Below are 24,945 nucleotides of genomic sequence, written 5' to 3'. Positions count from 1 at the left end.
GGGCCTCAAACCAAGCCAATTAAATAGCCCCTCCCCTTTTCTCATGGGTTGGCAGTCCCAGACATGTAGCTTTCCAACTACAGCTCCTAACAGAAGACGGATTATAACATACATCTTATTCATGCTTGGATTATGGGCTGGTATTGTACTAGGTCCCTAATCTGCGACGCTCCAACTGTTGCAAAACTTCAACTACCAGCAAAATCAAGGCATCCTGGGAGCAGTATTCTTGCAATGGCGAATGGGTCACAGGTTTCCTAAAGTTTGACCCGCAGTGACCAGCTGAGTGCTGTCAATTTGCCATAGTGTTGTTGTGAACCTTTTTAGGCAGGGGCCATATGTGACATAGTCGCACCAGTGGATAACCTGCTGCAATATATAGGAGCAAAACAATGGACAGGAATCCTGCAAAACTCATCCATACGCTGCAACAGAAACTTGAGGTTCCAGTTGAAATGCTGCCCAAAAACCACCCTATTGGCGGAGCTTTGTAGTGGCTGCTTTTAGAAACCTGAGCTGCAGAGATGTTATGTGAGAACCAAGTCTTAGGCTTTCTACACACTCAGCTTTTTTTTTTTTTTCTTCTAGATATCCTTTTTAAGGGTCCATTCACACGGGGGGGGGGGGGGGGGGGGGAAATGGCGCTTTATTTGGCTTTTATTTAAAAGGCCTCCCATTGATTTTAATGGGTTCTGCTAGCTTTTTTTTCCACTAGTGGAATTTTTGGGAAAAAAAGCTAGCGGCACCCATTGAAGTCAATGGGATCTGTTTTGAAGCGCTGCGCTCTGACACATGTTTACGTGTCTAAATGAGCGGCGCATTACTCCATGGGAACGGGGACTTAGGGAGAGTAACACAGCCTCTTTACTACGTACCAAGCACAGCGCCACACAATGTATAGTGGCTGTACTTGGTATCGCAGCTCAGTACCATTCACTTGAACAGGACTGAGCCACAAATGAGCCATGTGACTGATGAACACCACATGGCCCGTGAAGCCAAAAGGTATGAGCTGCAATAGTGTTCCAGCCAAATCATAAACTTTGTCCACTTGGGGCCACATGGTGGCTCAGTGGTTAGCACTGCAGCCTTGCAGCGCTGAAGTCCTCGGTTCGAATCTGGCCAAGGGCAAAAACTATCTGCAAGGAGTTTGTATATTTTCCCCGTGTTTGCATGGATTTCCATCCCACACTCCAAAAAAACATACTGAAGAAAAAAAATGTACATTGTGAACCCTGTGTGGTTGAAAAAAAAAATCAAACTTTGTCCAGCACTTGGCAAGTGGAAGAATATGGAGACTTTATTCAGAGCATAAAAAGCCTGGCACAACAACCATCCGTCATCCAGTAACAAAAGCTGAAAATCCCTTTAAAGGGGTATTCCCATGTACATAGTTATTTTTTAATTTGTAGATAATTAAAAGTTAAACACTTTTGCAAATATAAGTAATTAAATATTTTGCAGAGTTTTAAAGATTTTCTCTAAATATCTTGTGGTCACAGTCTGTTGTCTTGATCGGTTGCCAGTGGATATGACTATGAATGCAGGAACTTTCTAAGGTCAGAAAATCAGCCATGATTTCTTTATTGTGGCTGAGATATCTTCTGATACATGTAGTGTCCCTGCCTGATAACCCAGGTACAATAAGAAAATCATAGCTGGGTTCCTGACAAGTCCCAGACCATAGAAAGTTTCTGCATTCGTGGTCGTATCCATTGGCAACCGATCAAGACAACAGACTGTCACCACTAAGAAAGTTAGAGAAAATCTTAAAAACTTTGCAGAATTTTTAATTACTTATATTTGCAAAAATGTTTAACTTTTAATTATCTACAACTATAGATAGGATTATGTACATTATGTACATTTAAGTGTTTTTGTAGCATTTTCTATTGACATGAGGACTTTCACATGTTTTTTTTTTCTAGTTTTTCTCCAAGGGCTAGAGAATCCTATGGGAAAACCAGGACAAAGAAAACACCATACCCACAACTGACCACATCTTAAATAGAAATAACAAGACTACGTAGTCAATCATAGCACAAGGAGTATAAAGCTATAGTCACATGGCAGTGAATAATGGCCTTGTGATGTCCATTGTTTTAACAGACGTCACATGGCAGCATTGCATTCAATGTAAGTGAATGGGGGCTAATCGTATGATTGATAGCATTACCACAAACTGTTAAAATATAGGTTATATTCTGGGGGGATCTGTGAAATGAGGTGCAAGACAGTAGTGAAAAATGGATGTTTTTGTGGCCATTTTGCTTCTCTGTCATATGAATGTAGCCTAACAATATAATCATGTGATCATTGGCTGCACCGTGGCGCAAGGTTGTGACCCCCATACACCCTGACAACAGGTTTCTGGGATTTCCATTCCCTAATACCAGGGACATAAATTCTACAAACGTTACACCCCTGCAGTGAATCCTCTTCATGCACAGTCTGATCTGAAAGCTGAACATGAAACGCTGTATACGTTTCCCAGCAAGTCTGCCGCAGCCTTGACGGTCTGAGAATAATACCTCCTGTTCTGCAATTGGCAAGAGGTTCAGGGGCAGATAAGATACAAGAAACTGATATAGGGGGTGGGGAATCAAATGCAGAAATTATTCTATAAGACACAATAAGGACCTTACAGGAGATTTCTAATAAACAATTCAAGGACACCAGGAATAGAAGGAGTAAAAGGAGTATATACAGTAAAAGCAGATTTCCAATGCACTATTATTGGAAGGGAATTGTCAGACGGCCCCGTAACCTGGATTATTTATAACATATACAAGCGATGTTGCTAGAGAGCGATGTGTCCTGAGCATAAGGCTTCATTCATCAAAGCCATGCTTGTTAAAGGGGTCTTCTGAGATCTTACTTTGTATAGTGACTGCAGTCAATGTTAAAGCTTAACCTCATGTTAAGCAGCATGGTCATGTGACCAATAAACAGGACATCACTTGTCAAAGAAGAGGAGGTGCAGCTTGCCCAGAGGCCACCAGCCGCCCATAGGTCAGTTTATGAGTCTGCACATTTTTCCCCATTGACTGAGTACAGGCTGCCATAAATGACAACATGTTCTTCTAAGTCACATTCTAGTCTAACAAATTTAAAGGGGAAGTTGCATAAAGACAAAGCTTTTTATTTATAGAAGCCATTTGGCCAATTATCGTCCTCTGTAATCATGGAGGAAGGGGTTTCTGGCTATACAGTTCAAGAGAATGGCAGTTCATATAATGGGCTTGGTATTACAGGGTGGCATTGATATGGATCTGGAATGAGTGACTAAGACAGGGGTAGATAACCTTCAGCACTCCAGCTGTTGTAAAACTACAACTCCCAGCATGCTAACTTTCTCTACTGTTCTTGGAACTTCCATGGAAGTGAATGGATCATGTTGGGAGTTGTAGTTTCACAGCAGCTGGAGTGACAAAAGTTACTGACCCCTGTTATAATGACCAGGTTCTTTATAGAAAAAAAAACCCTTTTTATAGGAATATATCTGACAATAAATCCCATACCATTACTCTTTAGGGCATGTCCACACATGACGTATTTTCTGCAGCACAATTTGCTGCAATTCTGTGGTATAATTTGCTTATTTTACACATAGATTTGCTATACAATTTACCATATGCATTTCAAAAGAGGGATTAACATTTATATGGCATGTACACCTGATATATTAAGAGGCTGGATGTGATGTTGGCATGTCATGTGTTAAAGGGGCTCCATCAGCAAAATTATGCTGATAGAGCCCCACATATGCATGAATAGCCTTTAAAAAGGTACCGCTAATGTTATTTTAACTACTGCACACGCTCCGGTGCCATTTTTCTCAATGGCAGTACGCTTGCATCCTTGAGGTAAGCGATACTGCGCACATGCCGGATTTGAACCAATCCCGCCAGAAGAAGACGATGAAGCTGGAGAAGAGCCAAGACCGGAGGGCGTTGCCAAAAGAAGAAGAAAGAAGAGGAAGGTGTCGGACTGTGCATGACCACCCACCGTGCATGATAAGTATAATTTGCATATATGTTTTTATGGTTTTATTTTAAAACGGGTGTGGTGGTGGGGTTTAAAATAACATTAGTGGTGCCTGAATAATCTTTTTAAAGGCTATTCACGCATATGTGGGGCTCATACAGCATAATTTTGCTGATAGAGCCCCTTTAAGCACATATCATCATGTGATCCTTGCATTCCAAGGTCTAGCCTCCCCCATCGCAAAATGTTTCTCCATATGTATTCCTTTTGTGAGTTAAATAGAATTTAACCCTACAGTGGCTGAAGTGAACAGAAATAGGACAACAAGGAGCCAGAGCAGATAAAACACTGCTAAAATTACAGACCTTAATATATTTCCCACTTTTAAATACCATTTTACATGTATACTGGTGTTGATGCAAAACATAGCACTATTAACAGATTATATCCATCTGATATAAATGTATACAGTGGTATATTATATAGTAATATTAGTATACAGTGGTATAGTATATACCACTATTAGCACATGTTCGGCAATATGCACTGCAACCAACCCCGATAGACTTTACTACACAAAATATGGCAACGATGTGACCTTCAATAATATTTTACAAGAGCTGTATACCCTTAGATATCCACACTACTACGGTGATATATCCAGAACTCCAAAATACCATGCATAAATTGTATATCACTGGGGTGTGTAGAGAGGTTGAAAGCCAGGCTTATACAGGGACATCAAGAAACTGTATTATTTAGCGTAGTACAGAGAACCGCAGATGGTACTGAACATTTATTTGGGTTATTCATTTTGTCAACACAGGAGAAATGGGAAATATCTGGGAAGTTCTTATACTTCTCCCTTCTGCTCAATCCATTCTTGGCTTTGAGCCAAAAACAATGCAAGGAGCTGTGGCCCAAGTCTAGGAGAAGTTGGAGTGAATGCATGGGAGACAGAGGATCAAGGCTTTCAGCCTCCCACACAACTATGGGTCTATTGACCTTATCTACAATACCGTAATTTTGTGTCATTAGAGGGGCCAGCTCCTCAAGTCAATCTACTTGTACCCCGTGCTACAGCTATACTGTTATTCTCTAGTAACTGTTGAGCTTTATTATCCTTTATTGCAGTATCATGGGCAGGGGATGGATGGATGCTAGCGGCACAAGAAGAGCTGCAAAGCAATAAAACGGAGGGTCAACATTGACATCCAGAAGGAAAAACTTCTCTCTGTACAAATTAGGATGATTAATAAAGTGAGAACCAGAAGGATCTTCTCTTCCCCCCCCCCTTCTCCTCTGCCCTGAGGGGCAGCTTTCTCTTATCTGAAATGCATATGGATCTAAATCCTTGTGTATTAAGCTCTGTCTTCACCTCCATCCTTACAACCTGTAATCCAATTTTCTTGAGACTGCTCTCCTGTGCTGGATTAACTTTTTTGTGCCTGTGAGGTCCACAACTGATTTTTTTTTTTTTTTCGGGAGGGTGGGGGTGTTTTTGTAGTCGAGAGCTGAAGCTCAGCGCACACATCTTGCAGTTTGATCGGCCAGGCAAATACAATGAGCATGTAACACAAGCCCAGGGAGCTCTCCTGCCGGACACAGGATACATTGTGTGTCAGGAGAGCTAGCGTGACCTCTGTTGTAAACCTCTGCTCCTTGTCTTTTCTGGAGAGGGAGCAGATCTGTGGCCCAGCTGTGACGTTCTGCTCAGTCTGTAGAAAATTAAGTGAGTTTTATTGAAGCGATAAATAGATAAAGATTTTACATGCACTGTAACTCCGGATCTTCCAGCCTGTAGTGATACACAGAAGAACCTCATATCGGTCAATGACCAGGCTTGGGCAATAAATGATGGCAGCAGTACATAAATAGAGCATAGTATTGAACCTTCTGGACTCCAGGGGTCTCATCAGGTACTGACGTCAGGATAGCAGTGTAGGTATTGCAGCCAGTTGCTCACTGATGGTTTCTCAACAGGGGGCTGAATGACATAAATAAAATGTTAACACCAATTCTACTGCACTTATTGCAACCCATCCCCAAAGAAAACATCTGCAGCCTTTTACCTTGAAGTTGTCAGAAGTATTACACGGTTCTGGTCCCAGGAGTCGGACGCCTCCGCTTGCTGGATAACCTGGATCAATCAGCAGGCTGTACTGTTTGCTCCCTTTCAAAAACAGAAGCTTTCGCTCGGCAGGGAGCCAGTCAATGGCAAACCTAAATATGACAGGACGCAGTAATGCTGAGGGGAAGCTAGACCTGATGTGGACAAATTTCTGTAAAAAAAGACTATGCCAACAATAAATACCGTAAATGGTAGAAACGTAAAAGGGGTTGTGCAGAGAGTCTTATTTTACTTACTTCCTATGGGGTTTTTATATGTTCTAACTGGGGGACACGAGCTGTTTATGACCCTAGAATACAGGATTAGAACCAGTAAGTGGACCCTGAGTTGCTCTAACTCCTCCCCTGATGTAACAAGTACTTCTGTGTGGTACAAGGCTGGCAGACAATAGTAAAGCCAGCCCCCACACCACAGTGGTGAAAGGAGGGCAAGAGACCTGTGTGCTGGTCCCGATCATGTAACTTAGGGTCAACTTGCAACTCCCAATTCATCAAAACTCCGTAGACACACCCTTTAAGATCACTCTCCCATCATCCCTTTGGTGGCATATCACTAGGCCATGTATCAGGACTGTGGGTAAAATTACACATTGTAATTTCTGCAAATGTTCCATTCATCTCAATAGGACTTATAGAAAACCCTATGCGAGTGTATAAACAACCCCATTCCAATGAATGAAAAAGACCTTCAGTGACAGAAATTTCTGCAATGTGTGAACATACCCTTAGTACTCCGGCCTCTCCATTTTCATGATCATAGGAGTTGTTCAGATCCCCTCCAATCCCACAATGATGGCCTACCCCAAGGACAGACCATCAGTGTTAAAAGCTGGAAAGTTCAAGCAGCAAAACGAAAAGAACAAATCAATCTGTGATGTAATGTTACCGCTCTTTTAGTTCTCTCAGTTCCTTCAGAAGTCTGGCATGGCTCTGGTACCAGGACTGCAGCCCCAGGATGACAGGCGTGATACGAGATGTAGCCCCACGCTGTAGTTCTGGAGGTAGCCCAGGCATGGAGTCTTCTGTCTGCAGAAACATCACATATCTGTCCTGTACAGAACACTTCTTACAGGTCATAGTGACATGTCACACGTTTTGATTTTCACTCTGATCGGTTCTAATGGAGTCTCTGTGGAGAGCCAAACCAAGGAGTGTATGAACTCCACACTTTCTATGAATGCATGTATTGCTCTGTTGATGTCCAGAGAAGAGCTGACAAAAAGTCAATCAGAGCTGAAGGGGCCTAGACCCCACGATCAAAACTTCTGACATGTCAGACGTTCTCACAACTACAGGTACCCTTTATAGGAAATGAATACAGTTAATGCTGCATATGGGCTGCAATAATCCCACCTTTTGCTAGCTGTTCTGTACCAACACATGACCAGCAGGGTACAAGGTCAGGAATACTTTTCCAACCCTGGAATATAATGGTTTATTAGCAGCAACACTTTCCGTGACCTGCTGCAATGATGAAAAGGGGTCATGCAGCGAAAAAAAAAGGATTACCAGGGCACTGGATAACCATCCTTACTAATATATAGGCAGGTCCCACAGAGTGCCACTGCTTACATTTGCAGAACACAGCGGGTTGCAGGAAGCATCTACAAGCTGTCTAACCGGATACTGCTCCAGCTCTCTGACATCACCGACTCTGCTTTACTCTTGCTGCATTTACATAGAGTAGCACGGAATCAGTTTTGTGACTGAGAGCCAGGGCGTCAGGAGAGGAAGACGACTTGAGGCCTTCCCTGATGCACTTGGCAAAAAAGGTAGTCATCAGGGCTCTGGGGGAACTGCTTATATATTAGTAATAAGCTTTTCCAGTTCGGGGAATACACTAGTAAGGTTGTTTTTTTCCTGTATAATCCTTTAAAGCTCTTACTAAATGGTCCTTTATCTAAATAAGACTTTATTCACATCTGCGTCTGTAAGAGACTCTGTTGCAGATTCCGCTGATAAAAGTGACGCTGGACCCCATCATAATCTATGGGGCTTAAGGGTAACCGTTGTTTTAGCTCTCTGTCATTCGGGTACCATTGGTGGACAAGTGTGAACCTAGCCTAACTCTAGTAATAAGTAAGAGTCAGAAAGTCTCTTCTTTCCCATTTAGACTGGCCAAGTCTATTTGTTTCCACACAGGTACAAACTGTTCCGGATGCCACACCACATCCATCCTCTATATCAAACAGTAGGCATGATCCGTGTGTTAATGGGAAATGGGTAGTAGCAATGTGAAGTGCTGCAGTTGTGGATTCGGGAACGTGTAGACCTAGGGTCCCAACCCGTGATCAGTATCATAAAGATGGACGTCACACCAGGATGTGCAAAAAATGGTATTCTTTATTCATCACAATCGTTGTAATGGTAGAGCCAATACCATTTTTTGCACATCTTGGTGTGACCTCCATCTTTATGATATTAATGGGAAATGGGATGTGTTAGGGGGCGTTCACACTACTGTCTGTGTCCGACAGGTAGTGTCCGCTCCTAGTGTCCGCTCCAAATCTGGCACGGACATTAGGAGCGGACACTAGCTGCGTCCGTGACACCTGTCATTTATTTAAATGGGCATCGGGTGCGTTCTTTTGCACTCCGTGCCTGTCCTTCCCTGTCCGCAAGTGAAGATGTCCGGACTTCTCAAGCGGACAGAAGAACCCTGAAGCAATGACAGCTAGTGTCCGCTCCTAATGTCCGTGCCAGATTTTGAGCTAGGAGCAGACACTACCTGTCGGACACCGACTGTAGTGTGAACGCTCCCTTAGCTAACATAACTTTCTGCCATGAATTGTCGGGTTTAATAACTCTTACGATGTATAGTCCATTTCCCGGACACGTTCTATCTCACCTCCACCTGAAATTCCCCCTCAGATGTCCAGTGCAGGTTAACCCTTAATGGTGGGGTTTCAGTCTTCTCACCAACTTTTAAGTCTAGTACAAGTTCCTCTTCCCCAGCAGATACCAATGACACGCCCTGCAGAGTACTCAGGAGCCCTACATGTGCGGAGTCCCTGCAAAAGACCAATGGGGATAAACATATTTTCTAGGTTTCCTGGATTTAGTTATTATAGGTGGCTCTGCTTACAAGATACATGGTACACATCCTCAGAGCTACGGATGCCTCATATATTGTGTAAACAATGCCCCCTCCGCAGGGAGAGTGATGCCTGAGATCAGTGTTATGGGACCAAAGCTTAGCACGGTTTAATTTCCAGCTATTTAAGCTCTTAAGCCGTACGCTCCACTCTCACCTGTTCACAGTCTGGATCCAGCAATCTGCTGACTGCTCCAGTTTCTGGATCTCATCCTTCAGCTGCTCTATCTGAATCTGACATTTCTGTACCACCAGCTGCTGCTTTTGGAAGACTTCCTGCAAATGCTGCTGCCTTTCCTTGGCCTGAATAGCAAAAAAATAAAATTTTAAAAAAATGGATCAGAAGATGGAAACCAGCGGAGCTTTAAGAACAACATAAAATAACCAAAAATAAAGGAGCAAACTCACAGTACCTTCTCTTCTGATATCACTTTCTAGAAGAGAACATAAAGAATCCATTAACACCAAGTGTAACTTTGTAGACTAGGCATCTTATTTTATAGACTTAATAAAATTCTACAGCGCAGCATACTCCAGCTAGGACATGTTTGCACAGCATCAAACATTGATTGTGAGAGCTCCATAAAGCAGTATATAGTCACAGGGGTGTGTAGAGTTTCCCTGTTATTCACACAACTCAATCTCCTGCATACACATGAACATAGTCTCATAGCTAAGACTCGGTCTTGTGAATAAGGTTGGGGCCTTAGCCTAAGACTGCAAATGTTAGGCTGCCAATCACAACTAATGCTAGTGTAAGGCAGCATGCAGAATTCTACAAAGTTTGAATTTCTGTGAAATGTCTGGTCACAGTAACTTGTGGACACATTCACCATCATTAGTTGAGATGTAGCAGTGCCACATTGCATTCTTATGTTGCACAGCCACATGTCCCTGTGTAGCTATAGCCAAACGTTAAATGCACGAGGTAGTGGACAGAGCAGATCTGCACACAGAAAATCAATAGATTACAGTATCAGACATTAGTTCAAATCTCATCCACATGTTCCAAGATATTTTTGCACAGAAGTGGACTTTATAATCTGCTGCATGTCAATTTCTGCTGCGGATTTCACCCTTTTCATTATAGAGGGGTGAAATCTGCAGTAAATTCACATGCAGAACTTGTGGATTTTGCAATGGGTTTTTCCTCTACATGCACACCTACACAGATATAGGAGATTCCACCTGTCTATTTAGGGCGCCTTCACACGGAGTAACGTTCCGCGCATTTTGTTACAAATTACACGTGTAAAATGTAGTAAGCCATTGAATTCAACGGCTTTTTTTTTCCGTATAACGCACGTTATACGAACAAAAAAAAAAAAAAAAGAGCCATTGAACTCAATGGCTTACTACAGTTTACACGTGTAATTTGTAACAAAATGCGCGGAGCGTTACTCCATGTGAAGGCGGCCTAACACCTCTATAGCTCTGTATATAGTGAGTGGTCAGACTTCCTCATCCTCACCTGAGTGTGGTATGTTTGCAGAGTCTCCTCCAACTGAGCCTTCTTCTCATGTACAAGCTGAATCTTCTCCAGGAGCTGTGGGATAATCTCTTCCACTTCATTCACTTTTTCCTGGTACTCAGATTTAAGACACTTCCACTTCTTTTTAACCTCTTCTACCTCTTGATCTGGTGAAGAGAAAAAAAAAATTCTGCAAGTTAAGCTCTGCTCCAGTGTAGGATGTATACCACTGACAGAAGTCTGCAATATGTTGGGTGGATGAGGCCTCCATAGATATTAGTCGTAGTTACTCCACCCTTCCCAAAATACAGATTCTCCCATGTACAGTAAAACATGTGTAAAATGTCACAAACTACAGGTTCCTCAAGCTTTACACCTTGTAGCTTGTCTTCAAAATCCCTCCTTGTTATCTCGCCCATACACAGCCCAACTGACTTCTGATCACTAAATGTGGTGGCCACTAATAGTCACTCAAGACAAATCTATAGCTGGCCATACACAAGATCTCTTAACTCTCGATGAACATTTAAGCTTAGGTCGGCTATGAAGATAGCCAATGCAGATAGCCAAAGGAAAAAATGCTGAAAATCCAACAGGTGCCATTTTTCTTTTCTCCCATGGCAGACGGTTGGAAAACATAATATGCCCTCATACATATTCGATTACTGTCCAGTTTAAAGGGGTTAAACATTCGGGAATCAATACATTCCTGATGGTTTGGTAAACTCCCAGTTCATGTACAGTATTACATAGACCATTGATCTAGGGAATTTCTGGCTGACTGCAGTGTCCCCTGGGAATACATTATGCTATGGGACAGCCGTGATGTGACAACCCTTTAAGTGCAAACTTGTTCTTCATGGCCATGTCTAGTCATAAAGCTTCCTGACTTTTAATATCAGAAGCTACCAACACTCACTGTATCTCAACATAGCACCCCCAGGTACTCACTCAGTAGCTCGGGGCTCCCCTCCTCCCAGTTGGCAGTGTCTGCTTCTTGTAGAAATTCAAGAAGGAAGCGCAGGACTTGTAGCTGGCTGCACAGCATCTTCTGCTTTCTGCGTCTTTCCTGAGAAACATAAATATGTGATGTTTGAGATGCTGCCAAGACTGCATCTAATGGAATCAGAAATATTATAAATTAGATATATAATGTGCTGTTTGGAGTAAATTGGAGCGTATTTTGAAGCCACATTCACACAGTGGAATTTACTCCAGTTTCCACCCAATTATTTTCAAGTGACCAGTGAAGGACACTGATCTTACTCCAGTGCCTGCAGCTTGAGACTCTCCACTGAATAGGCCCATTCATTCAGGCATAATCAGCAGCGGAAAGTCGCAATGGAACCAGCCCAGAATGACTAGAGGAACCCCATTAACCAAATGTATGCTCTGCAGATATTATAAAATACCTTCTAATAGATAAGTGAACAATATGACAACGCAAACCCTGGCAGCAGCCAACATGGAAGAAGGAACCTCACCATGGAATAATCCACCAGGACTTTTGCCAGGATCTCTCCATCTCCGTCTTCTTTATGCCGCACTTCCAGACACGGGCGGTTTGAGAAGGAATCCAAAAGGCTGCAGAGGATGACGGATTTGTTAGATAGCGATGCACAGTGTGACAGATGCTACATTTAAGATCTTTTACATTTTAAAGGGGCACTCCTCCTAAACCTGAAAATTCACAAACATGCAGCTCTTCAACCTCTTCTTCTAAGTACTAACCTACAGTAGTGCCTGACCCAATAAGAAGTGATGGGGACTAGTCCATGTTACACTAATGATAGTCTATGCAGCAGGGTGGACTGTGGGGCTCTGCTGACCTACTGTTAACTCTGAGACTGTCTGATAATCTGGGTGTCTGTGTGCAGGAGCGTTCTGGAGTACTGGGATCTTAAAGTGACACACAACCTTAACTAATAATAAGGCTGCTCCCTGCAATCATAAGAAGGGAGCCCCCTGTGTGACTAGAGTGATAGTGCAAATGTGTGACCAGCGCACCATTTACATAGGGATTCCTTTTCTTGTGATTGCTGGGGGTACCAGTGTTGAGACCCCCAGTGATCAGGCACTGACCCTCCATTCTGTGGAAGGGATAAGTGTTGCTCATAATAATGAGCCAGTTGGTGACTGACTATCTGTAGTCATATCGGTATCAGCGGAGGAGCTGGACTTTTCTTAGGCTCTGTCTCACTATTCACAGGTAATTCCAAGACAAGAGTGACAGGCCTATTATCCTCACACTGGACCTAAGCCGATTGACTGACCACTGTTTCCGTGATGCCGTGTTAACCCTTTCACTTGTCTTTTCTATAAACAGAAATTAAAGGGGTTTTCTGGGATTTACATCCTGATGACCAGTCATCAATATGGGGACAGACACCTGGAACACTGCTGACCAGCTGCCTGAAGAGGCTGTGATGGATGTCATGGCTTCCTTCATAGGCCAATGACGTCATCTTCATCAGTTATATTGTGTAGAAGTGAATACAGCTAAGCTGCAATACCATGCACAACCTCTATACAATGTACGGCGCTTGGTATTCATTGAAGAAGCCACAGCACTCACCAGAGCACTGCAGCTTCTTCAACCAGCTGATCTGTGAGGGTCCCAGGAGTCAGACCCTCCTGCATTGTTGTACAATTTCAATTACTCATCCTCAATATACAAGTCCTTGTAAAGTCCTTTCAGGCTAAGTACTCCGCAGCAAAAAAGTGCTGTGGGAAAAATCATGGCAGAAACACATCAGTTTTTCCCACAGCGCTTTTCACATAAACCTCTGCTGACTTTCTGCTTCAATTCTACCTAGAAGGAAAACATCAGCATTTCTTTAAGTATCATTGCCATACTAAGATTTCCGAAAACACATTGGTTTTGGAAATCACAGCATTTACGCTGCGCATATTTTTCTGTAATCCGTGGATGGGATTTTCTTGAATCCTATCTACTTTGCATGGACTATAAAACACCACAATTTTACCACTTTTGGCATTTTACGGAAAAGAAAGAAAGAAAGAAAGAAAAAAAAAAAAAAAGCGCCAAAAAAAAGCAACGTGTTTTTTACATGTGTAAAAGATGTCATTCAAGTCAATGGGAGTGTTATTTTTACACATGTAATCTATACACGTGTATTATGCTAAAATACACTCTCGTTAACTCTGTGTGCACGAGCCCTTACTTCGCAGATGTGTTACTCAGGAACTTGGAAAAGTTGGGTGACTGATCTGCTCATTCTCTCTTCCACCCTGACAAAAAAATATTACGGTACCTCTCTAAGATATGGCAAACTATTGGCAGGAAACGTCTGCCCTAGACCCTGGCCTGTTCAATAGATATAATCTGGGGATCTCTTGGCAGGGCGTGCGCAGAGCAGATGTTATGGATTAATAGGGGGATATAACAGATCCAACACTGACACAACACTGGGTACAAGACACGTACCAGCCCTTATCAAGATTACAGGGCTCCACAGGAGGAAGGTAATACACTCCGACACAGCAAAGTGTAATGGAATAGCGACCCCCATTGTGTAACATATATCAGCCATAGAGTGTAAAGGGATAGTGTACCCCAGTGTATAACATATATATCAGCCATAGAGTGTAATAGGATAGCGCCCCCAAGGGTATAACATATATATCAGCCATAGAGTGTAATGGGATAACATCCCCCAGTATATATTTATGTATATCAGCCATAGAGTGTAATAGGATAGCACCCCCAAGGGCATAACATATATATCAGCCATAGAGTGTAATGAAATAGCGCCCCCAAGAGTATAACTTTAATATATCAGCCATAGAGTGTAACGGGATAGCGCCCTCAAGTGTATAACATGTATATCAGCCATAAAGTGTAATGGAATAGCGCCCCCAGGTGTATAACATGTATATTAGCCATAGAGTGTAAGGAGATAGCGCCCCCCAGTGTACACCATATATACATCAGCTATGGAGTGTAATGAGATAGTATCTTCACCGTATAGGCGTTATACTAACTACATTATGGTCGGCACGCACAGACTACACGCCTCTGCCCCCTAGAAGGCGCCACTGTCAGGTTTCTTCCCCCGGCCCACTTACCGCTGTGCGCTCTCCGCCATCCTCCCTTTCACCGCTTCCCGCTCCCAAACTACAAACCCTATTGGTCAGCATTGCTCGCCCAGCTGCATCCTCATTGGTCACAGCAATGATAAGTCCCGCCTCTACCCAGAAGACTTTGCGTGAGTTGTCTTGGAAACGGTGCCTAGCATTTCCTGACGCCATGTTAGTGGAGGCAGAGTCCTCACAAACTCCTCCATTACTAAATAAATACTAATAAGATTCCTATAGTTGTTTTGTTTCTTCTGGTATAGTATAGACAATATACTGCAAGTCAGTTAAATGCTATTGGTGTGCTGACACTTGTAGTTCCACAAGATGAGCTTACATTGCAAACCTTTGCTCTGTTCATATAATATGACCCTCAGTACTGACCAACTTTGCAAAGCGAGCCTTTAAGGAGTTATTCTGATAGCAAGAAACTACCCCCATCCAAAGGATATCAGGTAACAAGCTGATCGGAGGGGTCCTGTGACCCCCCCCCCCCCACACACACACACACACCAGTTATGTCTGAATGGAATAACAGGTTCTTGTTAATTATGGGGATAATAGTGTGCAGCTATATATACTGGGTACCTTACACTTGCCCTGGTAACTGTACCTTCCAGTATGCTGTTACATCACTCCATTCCTAATAAACTGGATGGGAGAATACGAGCAGCAGTACACAGAAAGGGAAGCTGTCAGTAAATTAAGATACTAAAGCACCCACAGTTCCTCATGGACAGGGGCTTAGAGTCCCAAATCACCCTGTTATAAGGCAATCTGTGGTCATGTTAAAAATAAATAAATAAAAATTTAAAGGGGATCCATTCACACGGATGAAAATGGTGAGAAATTTGGTGTGGAATTTCAGCGCTGAAAAAAAGCGCCTCCCATTGACTTAAATGGGTTCCTTTTTCTGCTAGTCAATGGGCTAAAAAAAAGGAACCCATTGAAGTCAATGGGAGGCTTTTTTTTCAGTGCTGAAATTCCACACCAAATCCCTCACCATTTTCCTCCATTTGAATGAACCCTTATACGTACCTATTGCCTGTACTCCCCACACCGGCACAGTTCTTCAATGGAGTTAGGGCGCATGCCCTGCACCTGAAGACCTTCACTGAGAGACAGGACAGGGGCCGGGAGCCAGAGAGGGTACAATGAGATTCATCTCTTCTTAAGTATAAAACTTTTATATTTTGAATGTATTGCTTTATAAAAGGACGATTTGGGACACTAAACTCTAGATCTGTATGGACCTGTGGGTGGCTTAATGTTCCAAATCCACCTGACAGGCCCAAAGCCTGTGGTAGCAGTAACAGCCTGTTGCCATACAGGCCCAAAGCCTGTGCTAGCAGTAACAGGCTATTACTACTAGCACAGGCTTTGGGCCTAAATGGTAAAATCCCGGACCACGTGACATCTGACACATTACCATATAGGCCCGAAGCCTGCTAGGATTAACATCGGATCCCAGAGAGGTAAGTATCATTGTTTATTGTGTTACCTCAACTCCCCGGGGCTCCGATTATTATACTCAGGGGTCCGAAAAGACCCCCCGATTATAGTAATAGCGGTAGTGGGATCGCGGCCTGGGCCTATTCACTACTGCACTCCGCGGCCTATAGAACAAGGGGAAGCGGGGGCGGCAGTGAACAGGTCTGGGGAGGTTGGTAAATAGGCCACTACCTGCTGGGGGTACTCCAGCAGGTAGCGGTCTATTACAAAACAAAAAAAAAAAAGTTATTTTACTTACCGACCTCACTGCTGCTCCCGCTGCTGCCTCCTCTTCTCCTGGCAATAAGACGTCTGAGTCTCAGTGTAGGCGGCGCTGAGACGCATGACGTCTGAACCAGCACAGGCAGCTCTACTACGTTATTTCAGGGGGAAAAAAAAGTATTAAAAAAAAATCGCCTGTGCTGCCGCCCCCTCCGGAGCGCCACCCTAGGCAGTCACCTCACCTCGTCTCAGTCCCATTGTGTGAAATGACTTTCTTTGTAATGTATCTTTCTGTCTGTATTTGAACCCTACTAATTGTACAGCGCTGTGGAATATGTTGGCGCTATATAAATAAAATTTATTTATTATTATTAGAGGTGTGGCGCTGGACGTTCCACAGCAAAAAAAAGTGCTCGAGAAAAACCACGGAGGCAACGCATTGCGGTACTTCCCGCAGCACTTTAGACAGAAAATTTGCAGTTTTCCTCTGCGGACTTTCTGTTTCAATTATACCTATGGGGAAACCGTCAGCATTTCTGTAGGTATAATTGACATGCTGCAATTTCCAAAACTGTGCTGTTTTTGGAAATTGTGGCGTGTCTGCGCCACAGTTTTTAACGCTAAGTTGGTATGGGATTCGCTAGAATCCCATCCACTTTGCGCTGATTGTAAAACGCTGCGATTTTTCCCACAGTAAATCGTGGCGTTTACGTTCTGTGGGGCCCCAGCCTTAAAGGGGTTTCATTATCTGATCTTTGGGGATCCAACACCCGGGCCCTGCACTGAACTGACGGTCTCCAAGCCACCAGAAACTATAACAATAGATGTAAGCAGAAGCAGCTCGGCTCCTATGCCCGTGTACAGAGGACAGTACAGGCAGAAGGCTCTGTCCACTGTATAGCAGTGCACTGCAGTCTCTTGTGCTTCTATCCATCCTTATAGCTCCTGGTGAAACAATTCTATTGATATTTCACATTTCCATTTGATAGATTACAGGAAAAATCTATATACACTGACTAAAGGAGTTGTTTGAGACTGGAAAGACGTGTCAGCCTTCTTCTATAAACAGCGCCCCTCTTGCCCATGAGTTGTATGTGGTATTGCAGTTGCCATACCAGACAAAGTCTATGGTCATGGGTGGCACTGCTTTCCTACAACCTGTTCAAAAAGGTTTTTCCAATACCAAACATATATTATACTCACTATCCATCTGCTGAGACTGGCTATAATGGATAAATCAAATCCTGGCCATTTAACCCCTCAGACGCTGCATAATATTAAAACAAAATACCACTTGTTCTGCCTAAAACTCTGTTCATGGCTCCTGTGTGTTTGGCACATGTGGGGGTAATGACTGGCACTTCTGAGGGTGAAGTGGCTGCTGCTTGTGGGGGTCAGTGACTACCATTTGAGGGTGTAGTACGACAATGGTAAACCATGTATTAGACTACAATAAGATGGCGCCAAATCCCCTGACTGAAACATACAACTCTCCCCCTAGTGTTCTGATCGTTCTGTTGCTTTCTATCTAACAATGTCCCGCCTCCCCCTTATACCTATTGGTGGAGTCTCAGGAAGAAGCTTTATGATTGGTGAAGATTTTGACAGCTAACTAACCAATGGCAGATGCTTGTTTCACTGATGACGTCACCAGTGGAGTCAGGGCGGATGGGTCTTCCGGCGGAGCAGGTAATCTGTGTATATCTATCTATAGGTGTGTATATGCTGTGTGTACAGGTGTGGTGTCATATAGGGGGATGGCGCAGCTATAGATGATGCATGTCATGTATAGCCAGAGCGGCCATATAATCACTGCCCTGTATATACCAGACTGTGAACATCATCTCAGTCGTTGGCCCCATTGCATCTCCAACTATGGGAGCTGTCATATGTGCTATTACTATCTGTATTATATTTCAGATGTGCATATATATGTGTGTGTGCTGATATCTTTCATATTCCCATATATGTGTATATATGTATAGTGTGCACATTATGTAGACAATATTTAGTATATGTGTATATAAAGTGTGAGTGTATATGTTTCATGTGTATATGAAAATATATATTGAAATATATATTAAGGTGGACAACCCTTTGTTTGGAGATAAGCAGTGACTGATGTCTGGTAACTACTTATCTCTTGGTAGTGATACAGATGCCTTCTTGTCTGTAGTCTCTGTTGTGTGCGGGGGTATTACAAGGTCAGCCATTGCCTTTAGTGGATCCATATGTGCACTCAGTTTTCCATTCCCTGACTACAAGTAAAGATTAATTTCCTTAGGGTCAGTTCACACGTGAAAACCGCCTAGCTTATTTGTGCGAGGTAAAAAACCTCGAGGAGTTTTTTTTTACGCTGTTTTTTGCATTCCACGCGGTTTTTGACGCGGTTTTCGCTAGGGTTTTTTTTTCCTATATGTGCTATAGAAACTGCAGGCGAAAACCGCGCGTTTTTTTTTTTTTTTTTGTAGATTGTGAGCCCCACATAGAGCCCACAATGTACATTTTTCCCTATCAGTATGTCTTTGGAATATGGGATGGAAATCCATGCAAACACGGGGAGAACATACAAACTCCTTGCAGATGTTTTTTTTGCCCTTGGCGGGATTTGAACACCAGGACTCCAGCGCTGCAAGGCTGCAGTGCTAACCACTGAGCCACCGTGTGGCACCCAACCGCGCGGTTTTTTGCAAAAAAAACGCGCGGTTTTCGCCTCCCATTCACTTCTATGCAATTCTTCAGGCGTTTTCCGCCTGAAGAAAGGTCATGTCGCTTCTTCAGGCGGAAAACGCTAGGAGGAAAAAAAAAAAAGCTAGTGGTCTACATAGACCACCATGTTAAAGGAGAGGTTTTTGAAGCGAATTCCGCTGTCAAAAACCTCCCCTTTGCCCACATGTGAACTAGCCCTTAAAGGGGTTCTCCAGGGAGTCTGCCATCTCTTGCTTCCTCTGAGGTTTTTTATATGATGAACTCACTAATTCTGATCTGGTTCTGGCCCCAGCCCCGAGTTGTTCTCCCTCATCCCTCCTCTCACCTGTATTATTGGGCTGGCTGAATACCTCATAGTGACCCAGGGTTGGAAACAGCCTGGAACTTGGTTTATCATATACAAAAGCCCTGAGGAAGTAAGTGATGATAGACTCCCTTGATAACCCCTTTAAGATTAACCTCGTCTCCCATCACCTTTTAGGATTTCTCCGTCCTTTTGAGCTGAGGGATCTGCAGTGTGCGTGGAATGGCTGCAGTCTGGCAACAGGTCCTGGCAGTTGACGCAAGGTAAAGGCCATTACAATGTGACTGTGTCCCCGCCTGCATGCAATGAGCGTAACCTCATAATGTGTCCTTAGGTACAACGCATACCGCACTCCTGCTCACCCGCAGTTCCGTACCCAGTACATTCGGAGGCGCAGCCAGCTCCTGCGGGAGAATGCTAAGGCCGGGTATGATCCGCAGCTGCGACGACAGTACTTGAAACTACGTAGCCAACTCCTTGCACAGCGCTACGGACCCCTGTCGGAGCAGAGCAGCTTTCGCGCACACAGTAACAGCATTCGCAGCTCTCGCACTACCTTGGATCGCATGGAGGTGAGATTATGTTTCCAAAAGCGTTTGTATTGCTGCATATTTAGACATATTTCTTCTTGTGGACTTTGGGAACTGCAGTGGTTGACATATTGGTTATCACTCAGTAACCCCAATCCATAGAATAGGAGGTATCCTGCCAATGGGCGGAGGAGCAACCACTAGGACCCCTACTGATTGTGAGATCTAAGGTTTTTTGCCCTGCAGTCTGAATACAGCCACAAATGAGAGCTGCATGGTGGTCCTCTGGAGATAGCTGAGGCTGTACTTGGGCTATCTGTGCCAGTTCACATTGAAATGAATGGAGCTGTGATGCACATTGCCAACCTGCCACTGTATTCTGACTGCAGTGCAAAACACCCCAGAGGTCATGACTGGTGGGATCTAGTTGTTTAAACAGCCCCCCACCTATTTGTTGTGATCAAATACCCCTTCAATAAGTATGCACATGGCCCACACTATTGTGGGGGGCGCTGATCACCCTGCCATAATGAATGTTCTTACCGATTGTGTTTTCCTTTAGGATTTGGAAGAGGAGCCACGGTCTCAGGGGTCACGAGGTCACAGACGTTCTGTAAGTCGAGGCTCTTACCAGTTGCAGGCACAAATGAACCGCGTGGCACAAGAAGAAAGGTGAGCAGGAGCATATGTGAGAAATAACGCTTGGTAAGGGCAGTAGGTAACACTGTGTTTGACCTGCAGGGCTCCCGGCAGTGTTGTGCCAACACCACTGGCTGAAGCCAGCAGGGCAATGGCTGGTGATACCACGCTGAGCGAGAACTATGCATTTGCTGGCATGTACCACATATTTGACCAGCACGTGGATCAAGCTGGTAAGTAACATGTATCTCCTCGACAATCGCAGAATTATTGTAGGAACATACCATAGTTGTCAGACATTTATATTATTAAACGTTTTTTCCTCATAGTACCCAAGGTACAATTTGCCAATGACGACAAGCACCTCCTGGCCTGCTGCTCTCTAGATGGTACAATATCTGTGTGCCAGCTGGTCCCCACACCCCCCACAGTTCTGCAAACCCTACGAGGACATAATGGTCCAGTCAGTGACTTTGCCTGGTCCTTATCCAATGACATAATCGTGTCCACCTCTCTGGATGGTAGTATGCGCATATGGAATACCCAAGATGGCCGCTGCATCCGACAGATTCCCGACCCAGATTCAGCACAGATGCTTTGCTGCACTTTCCAGCCAATCAATAATAATCTCACTGTGGTGAGTGTCATCCCCTCTGTACTGTCACTATCTATGCAAAAAGAAGGGCTTGCTGGGACTTGTAGTTTCCCAGGGCATCTGGCCACACTTGTGAAGAATGACATTAATATACCCATATTGTTTTATTTATTTTTAGGTCGGCAATGGCAAACATAACATCCATGTTGTGAATATTTCCACTGGGAAAAAGGTGAAGGGAGGCAGCAGCAAGCTGACCGGGAGAGTGCTGTCCCTGTCCTTTGACTCAGCCGGACGCATCCTATGGGCAGGCGATGACCGGGGGAGCATCTTCTCATTCCTATTTGATATGGCCACAGGTGAGTGGGATCCGGGAGACTGTAGCGGTTACTATTCTACCTGGGACTTACAATGCTAGGGAAATATTATTTAAAGAGGACCTTTCACCATATCTGGGCACAGGCAGTGTTATATACTGCCAGAAAGCTGACATTGCGCTGAATTCAGCGCACTGTCGGCTTTCCCGATCCGTGCCCGGTGTAAAGCGCTATCGGTCCCGGTACCGTAGCGCTTTACAGTCAGAAGGGCGTTTCTGACCATTAGCCAGGAACGTCCTTCTGCCTCGCGGCGCCAATCGCGCTGTGCTGTGGAGCCGGGAGGAACTCCCCCTCCCTCTCCTGATAATGCTAGTCTACGGACAAGCTGTGTGAGCAGAGGGAGGGGGCGTTCCTCCCCGCTCCACAGCACAGCGCGATTGGCGCCGCGAGGCAGAAGGACGTTCCTGGCTAATGGTCAGAAACGCCCTTCTGACCATAGAAGAGCTACGGTACCGGACCGTAAGCTCTTCACACTGGGCACAGATCGGGAAAGCCGACAGTGCGCTGAATTCAGCGCACTGTCAGCTTTCTGGCAGTATATAGAACTGCTTGTGCCCAAAAGTGGTGAAAGGTCCTCTTTAAAGGGACGCTAGCCTTCTCTCATTATCTGCTGAGTAATTGGAACATAATCTAGTGTTTTCTGGTATCGGTTAGTTCACTGGGTTTCTACTGTGCTAAAGGTGCTGTACATCAATAGGTGAATGTTTGCAGAACCCAGACTTTGATAGGAATGGTTGATCTTGCAATGTTAGATTCACTCTATCGTTTGGGTCTGCATGGGGACCTGAAAGACAGTGACCTGCAGACCCTATAGACCATAATGGTTTCTGCCCGTTTTATACTGAAACCAGTGGAGAGAAAAGTATTGCAGGACTTTTCTCTCTGCCGATTTTAAGAAGAATCTGCAGCAGAGACTCTCGTGGATGTGAATCCAGCCTGTGTATGGAGGGATTCTGACATTTTTCCTTTTTCTCAGATGAACTGGCACCAGAGGGGTTTTGCAGTGGGTTTTTCTCCTCTTGGCATGGAGAACACATGCATGATTAACAGGGCCTAGAGTGCATGTTGCTGAATGTTATGTAAGTGTTATGGCACCTTAAAATGGAATTTTACAGTCCCAAATGGAGTTGTCATGCTGATGCCATAGAATGGGAGATCAGTAAGTTATCTGTGGGGGCCTGACACATGGACTCTGCGCTCATTAACTCTTCCTGCAGCCTCCAGGTGCTGGAGCTAAGGTAGTGGACCATGCTAGTAATGGGAGCAATGCTGGTAAAGTGGATGTGACATTCCCCATCCACTACTGTAGGGTCCAGCACCTGAAGACTGCAGGAATAGCTGATCTGTGTGGTGACTTGGTGTCCGATTAGTATGACTGCTGCAACCACAGGCAGCAACTGAGAGTGTTCTGTACTTTTCTCCTGCAGGTAAACTGACCAAAGCCAAACGTCTGGTAGTGTCAGAAGGCAGCGCTATCACCAGCATCTCTGCCCGCTCATGGATCAGTCGTGAGGCCCGAGACCCTTCATTGCTGGTGAACGCCTGTATTAATAAACTGCTGCTGTACAGGTAAATAGTTTCTAAGGGGTTAATCTGCCTACAGGCAAATTTATGTCTTACTTTTTCTCAGCCCTCACAAGATCTCTGCTTGCGGTCAGTGAATCAAAACCCTTATGGTCTATATCCAGAGGCTCCAGTAAACTCAATGACCACTGGCCACCATGAAGATGGCTGTTCAGACTCTGGATGTGAAGACACTTGTCCAGGCAGTGACAGCAAACAGAGATCTTGCAGTGAGCGAGGACATTCATGTGGTGCACTGGGGCAGAATCATAATGTCTTTGATAATAGACACCTTTTCTTGAAAATGGTGAACTGCAGCAGAGGCAACTTACCAGGCCAGCTCTGCTACATTTCTTGGTAAAAGTAGCCATGTTCTATTAGTCTGATCCTTGGTGACTTCTCTCTTTGCAGGGTTGTGGATAATGAGGGGACGCTGCAGTTAAAGCGAACGTTTCAGATCCAGCAAACAAGTCATGCCATCGGAAGTATTTTCTGTCCACTCATGTCATTCAGGCAGGGAGCCTGTGTGGGTAGGTATATATAAATTACATGTAACATATGCCTCATAGCCTTGTCATCCCCTTAGTGTAGCTTGCAGCATTTTCCTTGCTGGCAGTCATCTAGCGTATTTCCCTTCCCTGCTGTGAACATGATGGCTTCAACTGTGATTGGAGCGTGGACTGTACTGAACAATATGTGCCTGTCATCTTCCTGTGGTGAACCTACATTTACTGTTATGAGCTTATAGTAGACCCATTGTCCTGTGTCGCCCCTGCTCTGCGCTTGATTAGCTCAGCACATGGAGCTGACAGACATACTCACCTTTACAGCTTACTGTGTGTGACAAAGTAGCTATCGCCTCATAACATATCTTGCACACATAGGCAGTATCATTCCTGACTCATTGTATTGTATTCCTTCTGTAGTAACTGGCAGTGAAGATATGTGTGTCTACTTTTTCGATGTTGAGCGGGCTACTAAGGCCATTGTGAACAAGCTTCAAGGACACAGTGCAGCTGTTCTAGGTGTCAGTTTCAACTGTGATGAAAGTCTTTTGGCCTCCAGTGATGCTAAAGGGATGGTTATCATCTGGAGAAGAGAGCAGAAGTGAAGTCCTGTCCCCTCCAGCTACAGCAGCCCTAAATAACCGCGTGCAATGTCCTCCCCCCTTTTATTTATACTTCCTGTATGTGTCTTCTGGAATAAAACACTATGAACCCAAACTGTGACAGTTATTTTTTTAGGATCAGAACCCCCTAGGATACAAACTTCCCTAGTGTGTGTATATACTGTTCCTAGAATCCAGCTTAAAAAAAAAAAAACAGATGGGAGGACCAGTCATCTTCCACAGACCTCCAATGCCCTATATAAAGATGTATTAATGCCAGCAACCTCTACTAGGGTATACATTTAAAGGGGGTCTATCACTAGATTTTTGTGTTTTTTAGCTGAAGTTATGCCTGAATAGCCTTTAAAAAAAGCTATTCAAGTGCTTCTAATCGTTTGTAGAAAGACCCCCCCCCCCCCCGTTTTTGTTAATTACCGTGGAAATCAATATGCAAATCAGCTCCACTGTGCACGGTGGGCGTCCCGTGCACCCCCTTGCATCATACGTTCTGGACGCCCTTCTATTGAAGTCACGCGCGTGCGCATGCTCCACAGCCAGCTCGCAATGTTCTCTACGGGAAAATGGTGTTGGAGTGTGTGCAGTAGCGCATTGGAGGGAGCGCTACTG

At 44.3% G+C, this 24,945-nt stretch overlaps 2 protein-coding genes and 1 long non-coding RNA gene across 3 annotated transcripts; 1 reads left to right on the top strand and 2 right to left on the bottom strand.

Moving 5' to 3' along the window:
- Window positions 1-5,289: 5,289 nt before the first annotated feature.
- On the bottom strand, window positions 5,290-11,301 carry LOC142185453 (uncharacterized). The gene is made up of 8 exons (XM_075260883.1): window positions 11,277-11,301; window positions 10,683-10,849; window positions 9,625-9,645; window positions 9,369-9,514; window positions 8,966-9,128; window positions 7,004-7,143; window positions 6,060-6,210; window positions 5,290-5,974 (listed from the first exon to the last, which is right to left on the bottom strand). Exons 1-8 carry the CDS (start codon window positions 11,299-11,301, stop codon window positions 5,903-5,905), a joined length of 885 nt encoding a protein of 294 aa, XP_075116984.1. The 3' UTR covers window positions 5,290-5,902.
- A 348-nt stretch (window positions 11,302-11,649) lies between these two features.
- On the bottom strand, window positions 11,650-14,821 carry LOC142184366 (uncharacterized). Its single transcript, XR_012711822.1, has 3 exons — window positions 14,772-14,821; window positions 12,167-12,266; window positions 11,650-11,751 (listed from the first exon to the last, which is right to left on the bottom strand). It is a non-coding gene; the product is annotated as an uncharacterized LOC142184366 (long non-coding RNA).
- A 3,305-nt stretch (window positions 14,822-18,126) lies between these two features.
- Window positions 18,127-24,433, top strand: WDR13 (WD repeat domain 13). Its single transcript, XM_075260639.1, has 10 exons — window positions 18,127-18,182; window positions 19,684-19,769; window positions 19,841-20,078; window positions 20,599-20,708; window positions 20,778-20,908; window positions 21,005-21,312; window positions 21,449-21,629; window positions 23,075-23,216; window positions 23,622-23,740; window positions 24,137-24,433. The coding sequence occupies exons 2-10, from the start codon at window positions 19,729-19,731 to the stop codon at window positions 24,319-24,321; spliced, it is 1,455 nt and encodes a 484-aa protein (XP_075116740.1). The 5' UTR covers window positions 18,127-18,182; window positions 19,684-19,728; the 3' UTR covers window positions 24,322-24,433.
- Window positions 24,434-24,945: the final 512 nt, after the last annotated feature.

Source organism: Leptodactylus fuscus, chromosome 11 (assembly GCF_031893055.1).
Source record: "Leptodactylus fuscus isolate aLepFus1 chromosome 11, aLepFus1.hap2, whole genome shotgun sequence".
Classification (NCBI taxonomy): domain Eukaryota; kingdom Metazoa; phylum Chordata; class Amphibia; order Anura; family Leptodactylidae; genus Leptodactylus; species Leptodactylus fuscus.
This window is presented reverse-complemented; position numbering and strand designations above follow the sequence as displayed.

Bases quoted from the DNA above. Each gene is read 5' to 3' on its own strand.
- LOC142185453 (XM_075260883.1), bottom strand. From the start codon at position 11,301: ATGGGAGAAAAGAAAAATGGCACCT. The intron at 10,850-11,276 runs GTTGGATTTTCA...TCTCTTCACCAG, and splicing joins AGAAAAGAAAAATGGCACCT to ATCAAGAGGTAGAAGAGGTT. The intron at 7,144-8,965 runs GTGAGATAGAAC...ATGTTTCTGCAG, and splicing joins AGGGGGAATTTCAGGTGGAG to ACAGAAGACTCCATGCCTGG.
- WDR13 (XM_075260639.1), top strand. From the start codon at position 19,729: ATGGCTGCAGTCTGGCAACAGGTCCTGGCAGTTGACGCAAG. The intron at 19,770-19,840 runs GTAAAGGCCATT...ATGTGTCCTTAG, and splicing joins GTCCTGGCAGTTGACGCAAG to GTACAACGCATACCGCACTC. The intron at 23,741-24,136 runs GTAGGTATATAT...TTCCTTCTGTAG, and splicing joins CAGGCAGGGAGCCTGTGTGG to TAACTGGCAGTGAAGATATG.